Source organism: Schistocerca nitens, chromosome 12 (genome assembly GCF_023898315.1).
Source record: "Schistocerca nitens isolate TAMUIC-IGC-003100 chromosome 12, iqSchNite1.1, whole genome shotgun sequence".
NCBI classification, from domain to species: Eukaryota; Metazoa; Arthropoda; class Insecta; order Orthoptera; family Acrididae; genus Schistocerca; species Schistocerca nitens.
Genome location: NC_064625.1, coordinates 111198952 through 111217273, shown reverse-complemented (window position 1 = coordinate 111217273; position 18322 = coordinate 111198952). Strand labels below are relative to the sequence as shown.

Here is an 18322-nt window from a genome sequence, read left to right as displayed (position 1 = left end):
TATTGCGGGGACATGGCTCAGCCACAGCCTGAGGGATATTTACAGAGTGAGATTTTCACTGTACAGCAGAGTGTGCGCTGATATGAAACTTTCTGGCAGATTAAAACTGTATCTGAAAGGACCCATAATCATACAAACACCCTAAAAGGGCTGAAATGATGTGAGATGTGGTTGGTGTCTGTGAGGGTACTTGTTTTGGTGCAGCTGGATGCCCCTCAACCATTTCCATCCACTTGGCCATACACAAATACAATCTCAGCTTGTTCCCAACATGAATACTGGACCATTTTGCCCGTTACAGTATGCTGCGTCAATCACATGGCCTGCAACATACAAGCAACACACAGCTTGTGGTCAGAGGAACTTTCATTCATCAGAGTGTGCCATCTACCGTGGCAACAATGCATTTCCGAGCCCATGTTCGTAGTACCTCCTGCCCCCCCCCCCCCTCCTCCTCCTCTCTCTCCATTTCCAGTTAGGAATCGATCCCTGCAGTTTGTCAGTTTTATTGATGTTTATCCTGTACTTATTTCTGTGTGATCACTGATGGTTACACTGTCATGTCCCCCCTCCACAAATCCTTGCCTCCCCATCTTTGATGTGAGTTATAAGGTGACCTGCCTTTATAGCTTACTCTGCAACACACTATCTGGAAGTCATGGAGTTGAGCCAGATTGATTGAATATTAATGATACTGCCCAGTCTGTGTGTAGGCTTTGGACAGTTTTCCACACTTTCAATAAGCACTGAGGTGGTACCCATCCTTTGCCTTTAGAAAACATTATACACAAACATTTAAAATATGGTAACACTCAGAACACAGTTTCATTGATTCACATACAGGTGGGATCAATGACTTCACTCCTTTAGGTTAACTGAAAGTTGTGCCAACAGGAAAGAAACCTGCCTGCAAAGTTAAATAAAGATAAATTTACCATATCGTGAAAGAAAGTGGGACTATTATGGTGGTTTAAACATTACACAAGAGCTATTCGAACTGTAACTCATCAAAACACTTGTAGTACGTCACAGAATAGAATCACACCCTCTTGCTAATGCGGCATTCATTATTAGAATTCTCCATTTAAGCTGATGTCTTTCACTTTCTCTCCACAGAATTGATTTCACATCTGTGACTGGCATGATACGGTGTAATCATTGACCTGATATGATTACATTTTCCTATCATTATCGAAGATAATTTAATCACTTTATTTACAAAAATTTAATTTGTGACTACATCGAGACCCTCATTATTGATGCAGTAATATGTAGAGGAAATATGGTTAAAATGATTGTAATTAATTATTGTTTTTGTACAGACCAGGTTCACCACAGATGGCCATCCTGTGACAAACTCTTCTTCGCAAGCCTGGTACATACCGGTAAGCTTCGCCACACAGGATGATGTTAGGTCAGGAAATGTATCTACGAAGCCTCGCGTCTGGCTGGGTGTTGAGGAAAGCCAGCGGTCGACCACCATTCTCGGAGTTCTCCCTCCCGGAGCCCCGGGGACGGCCAAGTGGCTCCTGCTGAATCTCCAACAGACAGGTAAAGTGACAGCAGACACGTGTCTCATGGATCATTTTGGGGTTTCACACACTTGTTTCAAGCATATAAAACATGCTGTGGGCCTTTGTTATGTAAAATTTTGAACAAAAAGAAATATTCACTATAAAAATACTAATGGACAGAATGGCTGTCTAGTACTTAGCTTCACAAGGCAAAATGCCATATAACAAGCACAGATAGCCGTGGACAGTAAAGCGCTGCTTGTAGAATGGGGAGGTGCACTCACCCCATATAAATGCCCACTAGGTTAATGATGAGAGCTGGTATGGTTGCCAGTACAGATGTAGATTTTTGGCAGTTTTCCACATCTGACTAGGTGAATACTGGGCTGGAACTTGAGTCCCACCTCAGTTACATTATGCACATTCATTTTAAAAAAAATTAACACACTTTCATTTGAGTCACACTGCATGCAGACATTTGAAGCTGTTGTAAGCTTTAAGAAAAAGGGACAAAGAAAAACGAGCTCAGTGTAGAATGTTTAACAAAATACAGATTGAAGATGATTTCATCAATAAAATTGTGTTTACTGATGAAGCCACCTTCTATACCTACAGTGAAGTGAAGCAGCATAATGTTCAGATACGAGACAAGCAGAAACCTCTTCAAATAATCAATAATGCACTGGACTTGCCTAAGGTAAAGGTTATTTTGCTCTAAGCTGTAACAAGATTTATGGTATTCTCATTTTTGTCGAGTCCACTGTAACTGGCAATATGTACATGGGCATGCTTGAATATTATCTAACACCTCAATTACAACATGATATGGGTACAGAATTTATTTTCCAGCAAGATGATGCGCCACCACATTACCATCGGAAGTTGTTGTATATCTCCATAGGAATGTGCCGGCTTGGGTTAGATGTGGTGGAACAATATCCTGGCCATCACGATCACCTTATTTAATTTAACCCCAACGGGCTTCCGTGTATGGAGTTACATTAATTACAGTGTGTTTGTTCCTCTGCTGCCGGGTAATGTTGATGAGCTGCAGCAATGGATAACACAAACAGTGGCCACCATACATAAAGACTTGCTTCATGGGATCTGACAGGAAATTGGTTACAGACGGGACATTTGTCATGTTACAAAAGGTAGCCACATTGAACATTTGTAAACAGAACTTGAAGGCCTCTTGCATCCAGTGCCATAGCACCCATTCAGTTTGCAATTGCCATTTTAGTTGGGTGTGCTGTGTACCGTTGATGTGTGCTGCTATTGGTTGTTTTGGATGGCACATGAGCAGTATAACAGCGCTCAATGAAAATGTAAAATCGTCCGTGAACTCTACTTGGTACATGTGCAGCAGATATACATCCTGATATCACTTTGCTGTGCAGAAAAACAACCGAAGTGAACAATTATAACATAAAACTGTTGACTTATGGTCGAACAATTCAGTTGTGCATGCATTTAGGAGACAATGGTATATTCGCTTTTAATACATTTTTCTATACAGGAAAACAGGTGGGAGGGGGGGGGGGGACGACCTATTGTGTTACCATCTAATAACTGCTTTTCGTAGTTGAGCGTGCAGCAGATAAAGATACATTCACTGTTAATACATCATTCTTCAGGAAAGTATATGAAATCAAAATGAAATAGAAATTTTGGTGTACAATATAATAACTGAGAATGAGAGGTCCCCACTATGGGGGACTGACTTTTGAAACCATATATATGGTGGTGTAGGTTAGGTTCTCAGGTATCACATCCTGCAACAATTCACTATAGTGAGTCCTTATTTGCAAGTTACGGATGGAAGCAAAAGAATTTTTGGAATTCCAAACAAGAATCTATATCATTGAAATAGAGCATGCACTGTCAGCTGAAGTGGTGCTATGGGCAACAGGTCCGCTTGTTGTGCAAGAGGTTGTGGGTTCAAATTTTGTCAAGTGCTGTAACACTTTTTTCTTTTTTTATTCTTTGGAACAAAAAATATGACCTAGTGAGAAAAGTTAATGCAATGTTTTCAACAACCTTTAATTCATATGGAAGGGCTGAACACCTAGCTATTTACACACAGTACTGCTCCATCAACTGACTTGGTAGAGCTGTTGCTGGTATCCGACGCAGGTGTCTCTGTCGAGCCTGAATTTGCCTTGTCTGATATATCCTCAGAACCATGTGATGAAATTTCACTGTCATGTGTGGTTGAAGTTGAATAATGATGCTCTGAATAGCTTCGTCCATCAGTGTGTCACTGTGCCAGTATTCATCCATAATAGTTTTTGCTTTATCACACACCTTCTTCCAGTCATGTTTTTTTATGAAACTTTGTTTCATTAAATTCGCCTAAATTTGAGATAAGTTTGCTGGAGTTCAGATCACAGTTGTAAGGTGAAAGGCAAGATGTGTTAGACAATGTTAACGAAAATAAAGTGCCTAATAACACAATACTTCCAGCTTAAATATTTTGTATTAGGAGCTCTTGCAACCATTTTATATGATTTTCACTGTTCATTTCATTGTGGTTATCTTCCAATGTTGATCTCGAATAATGATGAGGTCTGCACCCTCAATGAACCACATTTCACATGGTTCAAATGGCTCTGAGCACTATGGGATGTAACTTCTGAGGTCATCAGTCCCCCAGAACTTAGAACTATTTAACCCTAACTAACCAAAGGACATCACACACATCCATGCCCGAGGCAGAATTCGAACCTGCGACCGTAGCGGTCACGCAGTTCCAGACTGTAGCACCTAGAACCGCTCAGCCACCCCAGCCGGAGAACCACATGTCTCTTGCCGCATGAACCACTATTACCCTTTTGTCCAGAACTTTCATTTTTCCATGCATCTAGTAGGTCACTATGCTGGCAACATTATTGACAGTATAGTGTGTATGCACCCATGTTTCATCAGTAAACATGACGTGTTTCGTCGCACCTTCCTCATTTTCTTTCCAAGTTCTAAAAAATCTTGCACGGTATGCTACAGTGTCCTCCCTCTCAACCAGAAATGTTTGTCTGTTTTTGCATTTTTTAAAATGAAACAACTTACCCTTCAAAATTTTCCAGGAAATGGTTTGGTTTCCCTGCGAAATTAATGTCTGTATCCTTCTTCACCCAACTGTAAAGCTTTCGAAGAGAGTTTCCCTTTTAATGTCATAGTATTCCAAGAAATTTTTTCCTGTAAACACTTATGAAGTCATCGAGACTTTTCATTTAAGAATTGTTCAAAGCACCTTCCATATAGTGGATCATGCGAAGTTCAATTCTCGTGACACAGAATTCGCATTGCCTGATGATCGGGAATTGTGCGCAATGTTTTCTGCTATAACGATAGCGATTTCATCAACCACTCGTGGTGCAACTGGTTGTTGGCCTCCTCCCAGAGCGATGCCCAGTTCTCCAGTTGATTCGAACTTCATCATGCACCGCACAGCAAGTAGAGAAAGAGGACTTGCCCGTAATCCTTTCAGCCCGAAGTGCAGCTGCAGCATTTTTGTTGTTTTAATGATTGAACTTCACCTGTAATGCCTTCCTCCTTTTTCCAAGCTCATGTTGACATGTCAACAAATGCACTGCGACTGTTCAGGTGTGTGAGACTATGAATCACGATGACTGATTGTGGCACCTGGTGGCCATAGTTGGAACTGGACGGTGGCACTGTGATGCGTGGAAATCGTGCACCGCATACTCTGGACGTGAATGCTACCATGTTCGGTACTGGTACGGTAGTTTGTTTCTGTGTTCTAACATGTTAAATAGGGAATGTTTAATCATAACCATTCAGTATATTATACTCCTGGAAGCAATATATCTGGTCTGTGCTAGTTTTTGAGCTTCGGTATTTGCAAAATCCTTGACAGTGTTAATAAATTCGATTCAATTTAAAGGAGGGCCCAACTAAGCAAGTGAGTCGAAAGTGCTAGAAGCCTGTCACTCGTATAAAACAGATCTTTTGACTGTGTTTAATATGTATATTAACACTAGTAAGGTATGATGATAATCCCAAATGTAAGGCCTCTTTAATGATTAGACATACAAACAACCTTTTTATTTTCTGTAGTATCTACATCAGTTAAATGTTGAAGAATGCTTTATTTTTCTACATAATCACCATTTTGGTTGATGCATTCTAGTTGACACTGTAGCAGTTCTGCAATACCCACGGCATGCCAGCTCACCACCATGTCCTACAGAAAATGCTGAACTTAGTCGTTGGAGTGGAACCACTGTCCAGACCCTTGTTTCTTCAACTTAGGGAACAGATGGTAGTCACTTTGCGCAAGTCTGGTCTGTATGGTGGGTCTTTGGTATTCCAACCAAAGTTTTCCTGGACATTGACGTTTTGATGGGTGATGTTTGGGCGGGCATGTTGTGGATTCTTCCGTCCTTGTTCAGCATCCTCCTTCTCCAGTTCTGAATTGTCCTTGTGAGTTTATTCAGTGTTTCACAGTAACTGCCAGTGTTTATAGTTCTCTCATCTGGCAGAAAGTTGATCAACATTTGTTCATACACTTCTGGTTTCAAAACACAGTTGCCACGGCTTTAATGGCAGACTGTTTGTTTGGATTTTCAAAGAGGGATGCTGCCATTTGCATGACTGTTGTTTCGTCTCAAATATAAAGTGGAATGCTGAGGTTTCATCCCAAGTGACAATCAAGTCCAAGAATTTTTCACCTGTATACTGACGCAGAAAGTTGTGGGAAGAATCAACTCGCTGTTTGTGGTCTTCTGTCAGCATACTTGGTAGTACCCATTTGGCACATACCTTCCAGCATTGCAACTTCCATTAAAATCCCATGGATGGTGGTTTGTGAAATCTCAGAAACTAAACTGCAGAGAGCATCCAAATGATCTTCTGATCTTTACGCACGATTTCTTCAACCTTTGGGACTGTCTTGTCAGAAATTGATGGCATACTGCTCCTTTCTTTGTCATGAATTTCTGTACATTCAGAAGTAAACTCTCTACACTTTGTGCAAAAGTTTTTGTCATCCATACACTTCCATCAATTGGTGATGAATTTCAACCAGTTAAAAAATCGAATAATAGCAAACTTTGCACTTGGTGGAGCGTTCAACATCTTGAATGGCTGTGAAGTTGAGAATGAGAATCAAAGTAAACTGCTTACATGCTTATTTGGGACTGGAATAAGCACCAGTCACAGGAGCATGGCCAACATCTACACAAATAGTTTCCCTGTGTCCCCAGTGTTTTGAAGGTCTTTCTTTTTGGATTGCCCTTGTGTCATTACATGTCTCACAGATAGTCTGTCTGGAGCACTAGAAATTATTTAGTTTCACTTTCTGTAAAGTTTGTGGTTCCAGCATGATGGTGCGACAAAAACATTTTGGAAAAAATGAGAGATATTATTTAAGCAGAGCCATTCCCAGGAAATGGATAAACGATGAAGGTTTTGCTCTATGGCTTTTGCAGTCCTCTGACCTAAATCCCCTGGATTTCTCCCTCTGGGTGCACGTGATGCAGCATGTTTGTTCTACTCAGCCGATGGATGTGGATTAACTGATAGCATGCTTCCATGCTGCTACTGTGATTGCGGATGCAGCTCTACTTCAAAGAGTTCAGGAAAGCACGATCCAGTAAATCGCTACATTTTTGGAACATCAGCTCTGAAGAATATGTGCACTTTTGAAAGATGTACTGTCACTTATACTATAGTTAATATTTTAAAACTGGCTGCTCTTACTGAATGTAGTATTTACTTTTATCATCTCCACATTGATAAGTCTTGTAGTTACTACTGTCCTATGACTGGTAATTTATTTTCAACTGATTATTACTATTCATGTCCGCCCCTGGTAGCTGAGTGGTCAGTGCGACAGAATGTCAATCCTAAGGGCTCGGGTTTGATTCCTGGCTTCCTAAGCATCATCATTTCTTCCCCACCGATGTGCAAGTCACCGAAGTGGCGTCAGATCGAAAGACTTGCACCTGGCAAACGGTCTACCTGACGGAAGGCCCTAGTCACATGACATTTATTTTATTACTATTCATGAATATTTCTGATGTATCTGACCAACAATTTTTATGCTCTACATTTAAAGAATGTGTAATTGTAGACTGTGTATGAGTCAAGACCAACAATTTTTATGCTCTACGTTTAAAAAAAGTGAAGTTGTAGGCTGTGTATGAGTCAAGAAATGTTGTATCGCTCTTCATGAATGTTTGTGACATATCTGACCAACAATTTTTATGTTCATGGTGTATCACTCTTCATGAATATTTCTGTCATATCTGACCAACAATTTTTATGTTCTACATTCAAATAAAGTGTAGTTTTAGGCTGTGTATGAGTCAAAAAATGGTGTATCCTGCAGCATTATTGGCTAATCAAAATTAGGGGGGAAAATAAAATTGCAAAACTCAACCCACTGTAGCTGCTCAATACTGAATAAAAATGCTTTACATATGTGTCATAATATGTCACAAAATTACCTTCCTTTGATGTCCTTTTTTTTTTTACTGAAAAAATCAGCGTGCCTAGTCTGTGGTACTTTTCAAGCTTTAGCATTTGCAAAATCCTTGAAGGTATTCTGATTTCCATTCATTTTAAAGGAGAGTCAAATGAAGCTACGCTTGTTCTACTTTTAAGCTTTAGCATTCACAAAATCCTTGAAGGTGTTCTGATTTACACTACTGGCCATTAAAATTGCTACACCGAGAAGAAATGCAGATGATAAACGGGTATTCATTGGACAAATATATTATACTAGAACTGACATGTGATTACATTTTCAGGCAATTTGGGTGTATAAATCCTGAGAAATCAGTACCCAGAACAACCACCTCTGTCCGTAATAACGGCCTTGATACACCTGGGCATTGAGTCAAACAGAGCTAGATGACATGTACAGGTACAGCTGCCAATGCAGCTTCAACATGATACCACAGTTCATCAGGAGTAGTGACTGGCGTATTGTGACGAGCTAGTTGATTGGCCACCATCTACCAGACGTTTTCAATTGGTGAGAGATCTGGAGAATGTGCTGGCCATGGCAGCAGTTGACCATTTTCTGTATCCAGAAAGGCCCGTACAGGACCTGCAAAATGCGGTAGTGCATTATCTTACTGAAATGTAGGGTTTCACGGGGATCGAATGAAGGGTAGGGCCACGAGTCATAACACATCTGAAATGTAACGTCCACATTTCAAAGTGCTGTCAATGCAAACAAGAGGTGACTGAGATGTGTAACCAATGGCACCCCATACCACCACACCGGGTGATACACCAGTATGGCGACGAATACATGCTTCCAATGTGCGTTCACCGTGATTTCACCAAACATGGATGCGACCATCATGATACTGTAAACAGAACCTGGATTCATCCGAAAAAATGACATTTTGCTATTCATGCACCCAGGTTTGTCGTTGAGTACACCATTGCAGGCACTCCTGTCTGTGATGCAGTGTCAAGGGTAACCGCAACCATGGTCTCCAAGCTGATAGTCCATGGTGCTGCAAACGTCGTCGAACTGTTCGTGCAGATGGTTGTTGTCTTGCAAACGTCCCCATCTTTTGACTCAGGGATCGAGACGTGACTGCCGATCCATTATAGCGATGCGGATAAGATGCCTGTCATCTCGACTGCTAGTGATACGAGGCCATTAGGATCCAGCACGGCGTTCTGTATTACCCTCCTGAACCCACCGATACCATATTCTGCTAACAGTCATTGGATCTCGACCAACACGAGCAGCAATGTCACGATACAATAAACTGCAATCGCGATAGGCTACAATCTGACCTTTATCAAAGTCTGAAACATGATGGTACGCATTTCTCCCCCTTACACGAGCCATCACAACAGTGTTTCACCAGGCAATCCGGGTCAACTGCTGTTTGTGTATGAGAAATCGGTTGGAAACTTTCCTCATGTCAGCACGTTGTAGGTGTCGCCACTGGTGCCAACCTTGTTTGAATGCTCTGAAAAGCTAATCATTTGCATATCGCAGCATCTTCTTCCTTTCGGTTAAATGTAACGTCTGTGGCACGTCATCTTTGCGGTGTAGCAATTTTAATGGCCAGTAGTGGAGATTCATTTTAAAGTAGGGTCAAATTAAGCAAGTGAGCCACACGATTTTAGAAGCCTGTCACTCATATGAAACAGATATGTTGGCTGTGTTTATATGTTAGGTAAAACTAATAATGTAGTAGCTTAGAGTACAAATCAGTAACAGCATAGTGATGAATTATGTGGTCAGCCTTTGGCATCCCAGATACCCCCCTCCCTCTTTTCCTGTGGAACTGGTGAAGCCTTTGCACCCCAGGATATTTTTCTGCATCTCTCACAGGGTACGGTACATTCAGAGGCTGGGAGCTCTGTCGGCATTGGCACTGTTGCCCACACTTACACGGATGGCATTTTTCCACAGGCTACTACCGGGTGAACTACGACACGACCAATTGGGAACTGCTGGTGCGGCAGCTGGCTACAGCTCCGCTGCAGCTGCCGAAGTCGACACGTGCGCAGCTCATCTCGGACTCACTGTCACTGTCCCGGGCTGGCGCCCTTCCCTACGGCATCGCACTCAACCTGACACGCTACCTGCGCGACAGCCGTGCCGAAGTCAGTCTCGTGCCGTGGCAGGCTTTCCTGGATGGCACACTGCACCTCGAGGCTGGGCTCAGCCTCACGCCCACTTATGTGCCACTCAAGGTCAGTCATGTTGCAAGCGATGTAAAATACAAAGTTAACTGTGTCATCATCATCATCATCATTGTAAAATTTCTTTGTCCCAGGTACTGTTAATGAGGCTCTTCCACTTCTTTTGTCCATGTAGAACATATCACAGCCAATATCATCCATTGTCCTTCCTCTGGCAATGAGGCCTTCCTCAATCTTGTCCAAGTGATGGCTTCTGGGTCTCCATACTGGGAATTATCCTTCCTCCTTTCTTTCTGTATTACTTTGGGCTGTTCCTGTACTCTGAACCTCATTAAGTGCCTGTATCATTGTAGCCTGGATGTGCTGATTAACTCTGAAAGGGATGTCTTGATTCCAGCATTCTTCCTCACATCCACATTTTGTAGCTTATTCATCTCAGTCTTTTGGATGATAGGTCCAAGGAATTCCATTCCTGATGCCTGAAGCCTCGATATTTCTCTTTTTGTGAAAGTGTGTGCTTCAATACTGTAAGTCAATACTGATGCAAAGTAGCTGTTGAACATCACTAATATTGCTTTTTCTGTAATCTTGATATCCCACAAAAAGGTATTCGCTTCTAATATGATATGGAATGAGTGGGTGGTTCTCAGAATTGTTGAAGAAAGGAACATTTGTGTTATATGTTGTGTAACGAGATTATAGTGTCCAGAGGATGTACAGAATGAGTGCACTTCTGATGTCAACCTAACTGGTAAGCACAGGGACCAAAAGCATGGTCAGGGAGAAACATGGAACTCTCTCTCTCTCTCTCTCTCTCTCTCTCTCTCTCTCTCTCTCTCCGTCCCTCCCTCCCTCTCTCCCTCCCACACATACCACTTATGTGGAATAGCACATCATGCCAGCTCTTGACTGCAAACAATTCCTTGTGTCCAACACATAGCTGAGGACATATCCAACAAATAGTTGAGGGCATGAGTGCAAGTGCTACCTTGAGATGAAGAGTTTGTTACAAGGGAGAAATTTGTGATTTGCTACATCAAACCAGTTAGAGGGATGATTACTCTTAAAGTGGAGTGACCATCTGATCTGGAAAATAACCTCCACTTCGATGTAGCACAGGGGGGGGGGGGGGGGGGGGGGGGATGGCAACAGCCTCTACTTGCTATGACCCACACAGTAGGTCAGTGTAATTAAATCTGTGTACCTGACCGGGAACCTTGTCTTTGTGTGAAGTCTGAAAAGTAGCAGAGGTACTGAAGGAATTGAAGTTGCGACTGCGGGTCATAATTAGTGCCCAGATGGTCAGTAAGAGCGTTGACTGAGAAAGACAAGCTTCCAGGTTCCTGTCCCATTTCAGCACGCACACATTTAATCTGCCAGAAAATTTCAAAACAGTGTACTGCAGATGAAGATTAATTATAGCTCAGGGTGGTTACTGCTGTGATTGTGTGAAATCGGCATTGCTTTCCATTCACTTAGAATAGCTATTCAGAATGAGAATTTTATTTAAAATCCCACCATATACAAAATTTGTTCTGTAATACATTATTCAGTGGCACAAAATCTCAAAGCTGTTGATGGGTTCCTTACTAGTGACATCAGAACATCTGACTTACTTAATTACGCCATTCACCTCATAGAGAAGGCATTGAGCTGCAGATAAGCTTAATTGGAAAGACTGCCAAAAACTTTAAGCTTTTGAACAAAGTCATTCTTCCAAAGCAGAAAATACATGCACATTCACACAAGCACAACTCGCACGCACATAGCCTCTCTCTCTCTCTCTCTCTCTCTCTCTCTCTCTCTCGCTGTGTGTGTGTGTGTGTGTGTGTGTGTGTGTGTGTGTGTGTGTGTGTGTGTGTGCGTTTGTTTGTTTGTTTGTGTTGGGGGGGGGGGGGGGTAAGAGAGAGAAGGAGAGAGCGTTGTGCTTACTTTGGAAGAAATATTTTGAAAGCTTAAATTTTTTACCAGTCTTTCCCATTGTGCCGACTGCAACTGAACATCCCTTCTATGTGGTGAGTAGCAGTCTTTCCTTTCCATATTGTTGTTATTCTATCCTGAACTTTCCATTGCTTGACTTCAGTATGCTGTAGTAACACTCTTCAATAAAAGTGCAGATAAGCAAACCAGCTCTATTTATGCACATACTTCACTTTTTCCTGTTGACACTATATGATCAAAGTTATCTGAACACCTGTTAGTGGACATTAATATGGGATGTGTCCACCCTTCCCCTTTATGACAGCTTGAACCCTGCAAGGGACACTTCCAGTGAGGTGTGTCAATGGCTGTGGGGGAATGGCAGCCTGTTCTTCTTCAAGAGCCAAAACCAGAGAAGATAGTGATGTTGGACACTTCGGTCTTAAGCGAAGTCAACATTCTAACTCATCCTGCACGTGTTCCACTGGGTTCAGATAGAGACTTTAGAAAGGGCAGTACATTTCAGGAATCTTATATTATCCACAAACCAAACAGATGCTTCTTTATGAGAAACGGCATTGCCATGCTGACAGAAACAGTTGTCATCTCCACTCTGTTTCTCTACTGTACACAGCACTCATTGCTATCAAATGTGTTATTGTTATTCCACATTTAGTGTTCTTTTAAGTGCAATAAGTAAACCACATACTAAGCATGTGAAAGACCCCCATACCATAGTGCCACCTCCTCCCTACATCACCGTTGCCATTACACATGAAGGGAGGTAACATTCTTCAGGAATTTCCTAAACCCAAACCCTTCTATCACATTACCATACAGTATAGTATGATTTGTCACTCCAAATCACTTGTTTCCAGCCATCCACCATCCAGTGGCATCACACTTTACACTACCTCGAGCATTGCTTGGTTCTGACTAAAGAAATGAGTGGCTTACACTATTCTTTCTAACTCTGTACCCAAAGTCATTGTTATAGCTGGACTGCTGGTGGCACTTTGGAACATGTGAGTGATTTCTTCTGCTGATTTCATTGCAATTTTTTATAGCTACCCTTCACAATGCTCAGCGTCCTCTGTTCATCTGTACACGAGATCTACCTGGTCTCGGCTTAGCTGCGGCTGTTCCTTCACATTTCCACTTCACAGTTGCATCACCAACTGTCAACCTGAACAGCTTTAGAAGGCTTGAAATGTCCCTGATGGATTTGTTACTTATTTGACATAGAGTAACTAGTCTCTGTTTGAAGTCAAACTCTCCAGGCTGACCCATTCTGCTGTTATTGTTTCCCTACTGACAACACAATACTACCTGCCTCCTTTTATGTATGTGTGGGTCACCCTCTTGTGAGATCTAGTAGTTAATTCCTCATTACACTGTGATTCTTTTGATCAGAGAGTGTATTATTTTCTCAGTGACTTATAACTGAATACCAACTCATTTACCTGAGCAGAACTTAATTGCTTCCCAGTCTGACTTTCAAAAACAATTCTTCAAGGAGGAAGTAATATTGCTAGCAAGGCTAAACAATAAAAACTGTACTGTTGGTAGATTTTGTGGTCCTTCTTGATTCAGGAGGAGCAATTAGAACATTGCTTGAAGTAGATAACTGTACATCTTGCAAAAGGTTAAGGATCGTGCAGTTCTTATTTCTCAATACTGTTTCCTTCACCTAATCTTCAGAATGAAGTTTTGTACTTCAGTAGGCAGAGAAATTTAAGAAGAAATTGAAGAAATGTATGATGAAATAAAAGAAATTATTCAGATAGTGAAGGGAGACGAAAATTTAATAGTTATGGGTGACTGGAATTCGGTAGTAGGAAAATGGAGAGAAGAAAACATAGTAGGTGAATATGGATTGGGGCTAACAAATGAAAGAGGAAGCCACCTGATAGAATTTTGCACAGAGCACAACTTAATCATAGCTAACACTTGGTTCAAGAATCATAAAAGAAGATTGTATACATGGAAGAGGCCTGGAGATACTGACAGGTTTCAGATTGATTATATAATGTTAAGACAGAGATTTAGGAACCAGGTTTCAAATTGTAAACACTTCCAGGGGCAGATGTAGATTCTGACCACAATCTATTGATTATGAACTGTAGATTAAAACTGAAGAAACTGCAAAAAGGTGGGAATTTAAGGAGATGGGACCTGGATAAACTGACTAAACCAGAGATTGTACAGAGTTTCAGGGAGAGCATAAGAGAACAATTGACAGGAATGGGGGAAAGAAATACAGTAGAAGAAGAATGGGTAGCTTTGAGAGATGAAGTAGTGAAGGCAGCAGAGGATCTAGTAGGTAAAAAGACGAGGGCTAGTAGAAATCCTTGGGTAACAGAAGAAATGTTGAATTTAATTGATGAAAGGAGAAAATATAAAAATGCAGTAAATAAAGCAGGCAAAAAGGAATACAAACGTCTCAAAAATGAGATCGACAGGAAGTGCAAAATGGCTAAGCAGGGATGGCTAGAGACAAATGTAAGTATGTAGAGGCTTATCTCACTAGGGGTAAGATAGATACTGCCTACAGGAAAATTAAAGATACCTTTGGAGAAAAGAGAACCACTTGCATGAATATCAAGAGCTCAGATGGAAACCCAGTTCTAAGCAAAGAAGGGAAATCAGAAAGGTGGAAGGAGTATATAGAGGGTCTATACAAGGGCAGTGTACTTGAGGACCATATTATGGAAATGGGATGTAGATGGAGATGAAATGGGTGATACGATACTGCATGAAGAGTTTGACAGAGCACTGAAAGACCTGAGTCGAAACAAGGCCCTGGGAATAGACAACATTCCATTAGAACTACTGACGGCCTTAAGAGAGCCAGTCCTGACAAAACTCTACCATCTGGTGAGCAAGATGTATGAGACAGACGAAATACCCTCAGACTTCAAGAAGAATATAATAATTCCGATCCCAAAGAAAGCAGGTGCTGACAGATGTGAAAATTACCGAACTATCAGTTTAATAAGTCACGGATGCAAAATACTAATGCGAATTCTTTACAGACGAATGGAAAAACTAGTAGAAGCTGACCTCGGGGAAGATCAGTTTGGATTCCGTGGAAATATTGGTACACGTGAGGCAATACTGACCCTACGACTTACCTTAGAAGCTAGATTAAGGAAAGGCAAACCTACATTTCTAGCATTTGTAGACTTAGAGAAAGCTTTTGACAATGTTGACTGGAATACTCTCTTTCAAATTCTGAAGGTGGCAGGGGTAAAGTACAGGGAGCGAAAGGCAAGGCTATTTACAATTTGTACAGAAACCAGATGGCTGTTATAAGAGTCGAGGGGCATGAAAGGGAAGCAGTGGTTGGGAAGGGAGTGAGACAGGGTTGTAGCGTCTCCCCGATATTATTCAATCTGTATATTGAGCAAGCAGTGAAGGAAACAAAAGAAAAATTTGGAGTAGGTATCAAATTCCATGGAGAAGAAATAAAAACTTTGAGGTTCGCCGATGACATTGTAATTGTGTCAGAGAGAGCAAAGGACTTGGAAGAGCAGTTGAACGGAATGGACAGTGTCATGAAAGGAGGGTATAAGATGAACATCAACAAAAGCGAACATCAACAAAAGCAAAACGAGGATAATGGAATGTAGTCGAATTACGTCGGGTGATGCTGAGGGAATTAGATTAGGAAATGAGACACTTAAAGTAGTAAAGGAGTTTTGCTATTTGGGTAGCGCGCGTATAGTCCCGTAGTTCGCGCGGACGCCGCAACAAGCTACCGCGCCGCTTGCCGGCATCCTTCCCGTTCACACTGATGCAAGTTGCAGCTCTGTAGCTGACGTGTACGCATCGCTGTGCTACTTTATAATGTTTATGATTATTGAATCGCCCGCCGTGTGTGAGATACAGTTAGTGATACGTTTTTTGACCGCGAGAAGCCTATCAGCTGCAGAAATTCATCGTCAGTTAACAGAAGTTTATGGCTTGAATGCAATGAGTGAAGGTTAAGTGCATCAATGGGTTAGAGAGTTTAAAAATGGCCGTCAAAACGTCCATGACGAAGAACACTCGGGCCGGCCCTCTGTGATCACTGATGATTTGGTGGCTGCAGTCGAAACAAAGATTTGTGAGGACAGAAGATTCACAATTTCCACTCTTTCTTTGGAATTTCCACAAGTTTCAAGATCGGTTTTGTACAAAATTGTGTCTGAAAACCTAAACTTTAAGAAACTGTGTTCTCGGTGGGTACCCAGACTCCTCACAGAGGACCACAAAGGGAAGAGATTTGCCACTTCATTGGACTTTTTGATTCATTACGAGGAAGAAGGGGTTGACATGTTGAGTCAAATTGTCACTGGAGATGAAACATGGGTATCCCATATCACTCCCGAAAGCAAGCGACAATCGATGGAATGGCGACACACAACCTCACCCGTCAAGGTCAAAGCCAAACAGACGCTGTCAAAGCGCAAGATTATGGCAACTGTGTTCTGGGACTGGCGCGGTGTTTTGCTAGTGGACTTTATGCCACGAGGAACGACAATCAACTCAGATGCCTACTGTGCAACTCTAAAGAAGCTCCGCAGAGCAATTCAAAACAAAAGGCGCAGCATGCTGACAAAAGGAGTTTTGCTCCTGCACGATAACACTAGGTCTCACACCTCTCAAAAGACTTGGGATTTGATTGATTCTTTTGGTTGGGAAGTTTTGGGCCATGCACCATACAGCCCCGACCTTGCTTCTAGCGATTTTCACCTTTTCTGGTACCTGAAACACAATCTTGGCGGGCAGTGCTTCAATGACGACGATGAAGTGAAAGTGGCCGTGAACTCTTGGCTGTCGGAGCAGGCGGCCGAATTCTTTGAAGAGGGAATTAAAAACTTAGTTGTACGGTATGACAAGTGCTTAAATAAACAAGGCAACTATGTAGAAAAATAGGTAAAAGTGTGTAGAATCAGAAAATAAAAGTTTTTTTACAAAAGTATTTGTATCTTTTTTTAAAAATAAAAACGGCCCTTACTTAAAAAACAACCCTTGTATGTGTCAGCTGTCTTTATGTGAATGTGTGCGTGTTTTCTACTTCAGAAGGTCTTTTGGTCTAAAGTTACAATGTATGGCAGTCTTTAACCTATTACTGTCTGTGACAACACCTCCTGTATACGGTGGGCAGCAAACTGTCCTTTTCATAAAACTGCCATTATTCCATCCTGGACCTTATACACCTACATACATATTTCGCAAGCCAGTTTATGGTGCATGGCCGATAGTACCTTGAGCCACTACTAGCAATTTCCTTTACTATTCCACATGCTGATGGAACAAGGGGAAATGACACTCTATATGCCTCTGTATGAGACTTAATTTCTCTTATCTTATTATTGTGGTCCTTATGCAAAATGTTTTTGGTGGCAGTGGAATCGTTCTGCAGCCAGTCTCAAATGCCACTTCTCTAAATTTTATCAATAGTGCCTCACGAAAACACATAGTGTCCTCCCATTTGAGTTGAGAAAGCATCTCCGTAATACTTCCATTGTAACTGAATGTACTGGTTACAAACCCAGCAGCATGCTTTTGAACGAAACTTCCTGGCAGATTAAAACTGTGTGCCAGACCGAGACTAGAATTTTGGACCTTTGCCTTTTGCGGGCCAGTGTTTTACGAACTGAGCAACACTAGGAAGACTCTCAAGCTGCCCTCACAGCTTTACTTCCACCAGTACATCATCTCCTTTCATATCAGTGCACTCTCCATTGTAGAGTGAACATTTCATATTGCCTTTGAATTGCTTCAATGTCTTCCTTTAATCGGACTAGCTGGGGACCCCATATGCTTTATCAATACTCGAGTACGGTGGACATTAGTGTTCTATATGCTATCTCCTATCTCATTTATAGTTGAATGATACTTTCCTAAAATTCTCCTTATGAACCAAAGTCAACCATTCATCTTTTGTACTATTGTCTTCACGTGCTCATTTCATTTCATATTGCCCTGCAACATTAAAACTCGTCCTGATTGTCTCAGGCAGCACACTACTAATGCTGTTTTTGAATATTACGGGTTTGTTTTTCCTAATCGTCTACTTAACATTCATTTTACTGCATTCAGTGCGAGCTGCCTCTCATCAAACCAACTACAACTTTTGTCGAAGCTATCTTGCAACCTCCTACATTCACTCAATGATGACACTGCCCTGTACACCACAGCACCATCAGCTAACAGCTGCAGATTGCTGCCCACCCTTTCCATCAGATCATTAATAT

The 18322-nt window shown here is 41.6% G+C and overlaps 1 protein-coding gene across 1 annotated transcript in view; it reads left to right on the top strand.

Moving 5' to 3' along the window:
* LOC126214857 (aminopeptidase N-like) overlaps positions 1–18322 on the top strand; it is a 235715-nt gene that overhangs the window by 191816 nt on the left and 25577 nt on the right. Inside the window, exons 13-14 of the mRNA XM_049941492.1 lie at positions 1323–1551; positions 9925–10208. Of these exons, the coding sequence (XP_049797449.1) occupies positions 1323–1551; positions 9925–10208 (513 nt within the window). The remainder of the gene's footprint in view (positions 1–1322; positions 1552–9924; positions 10209–18322) is intronic.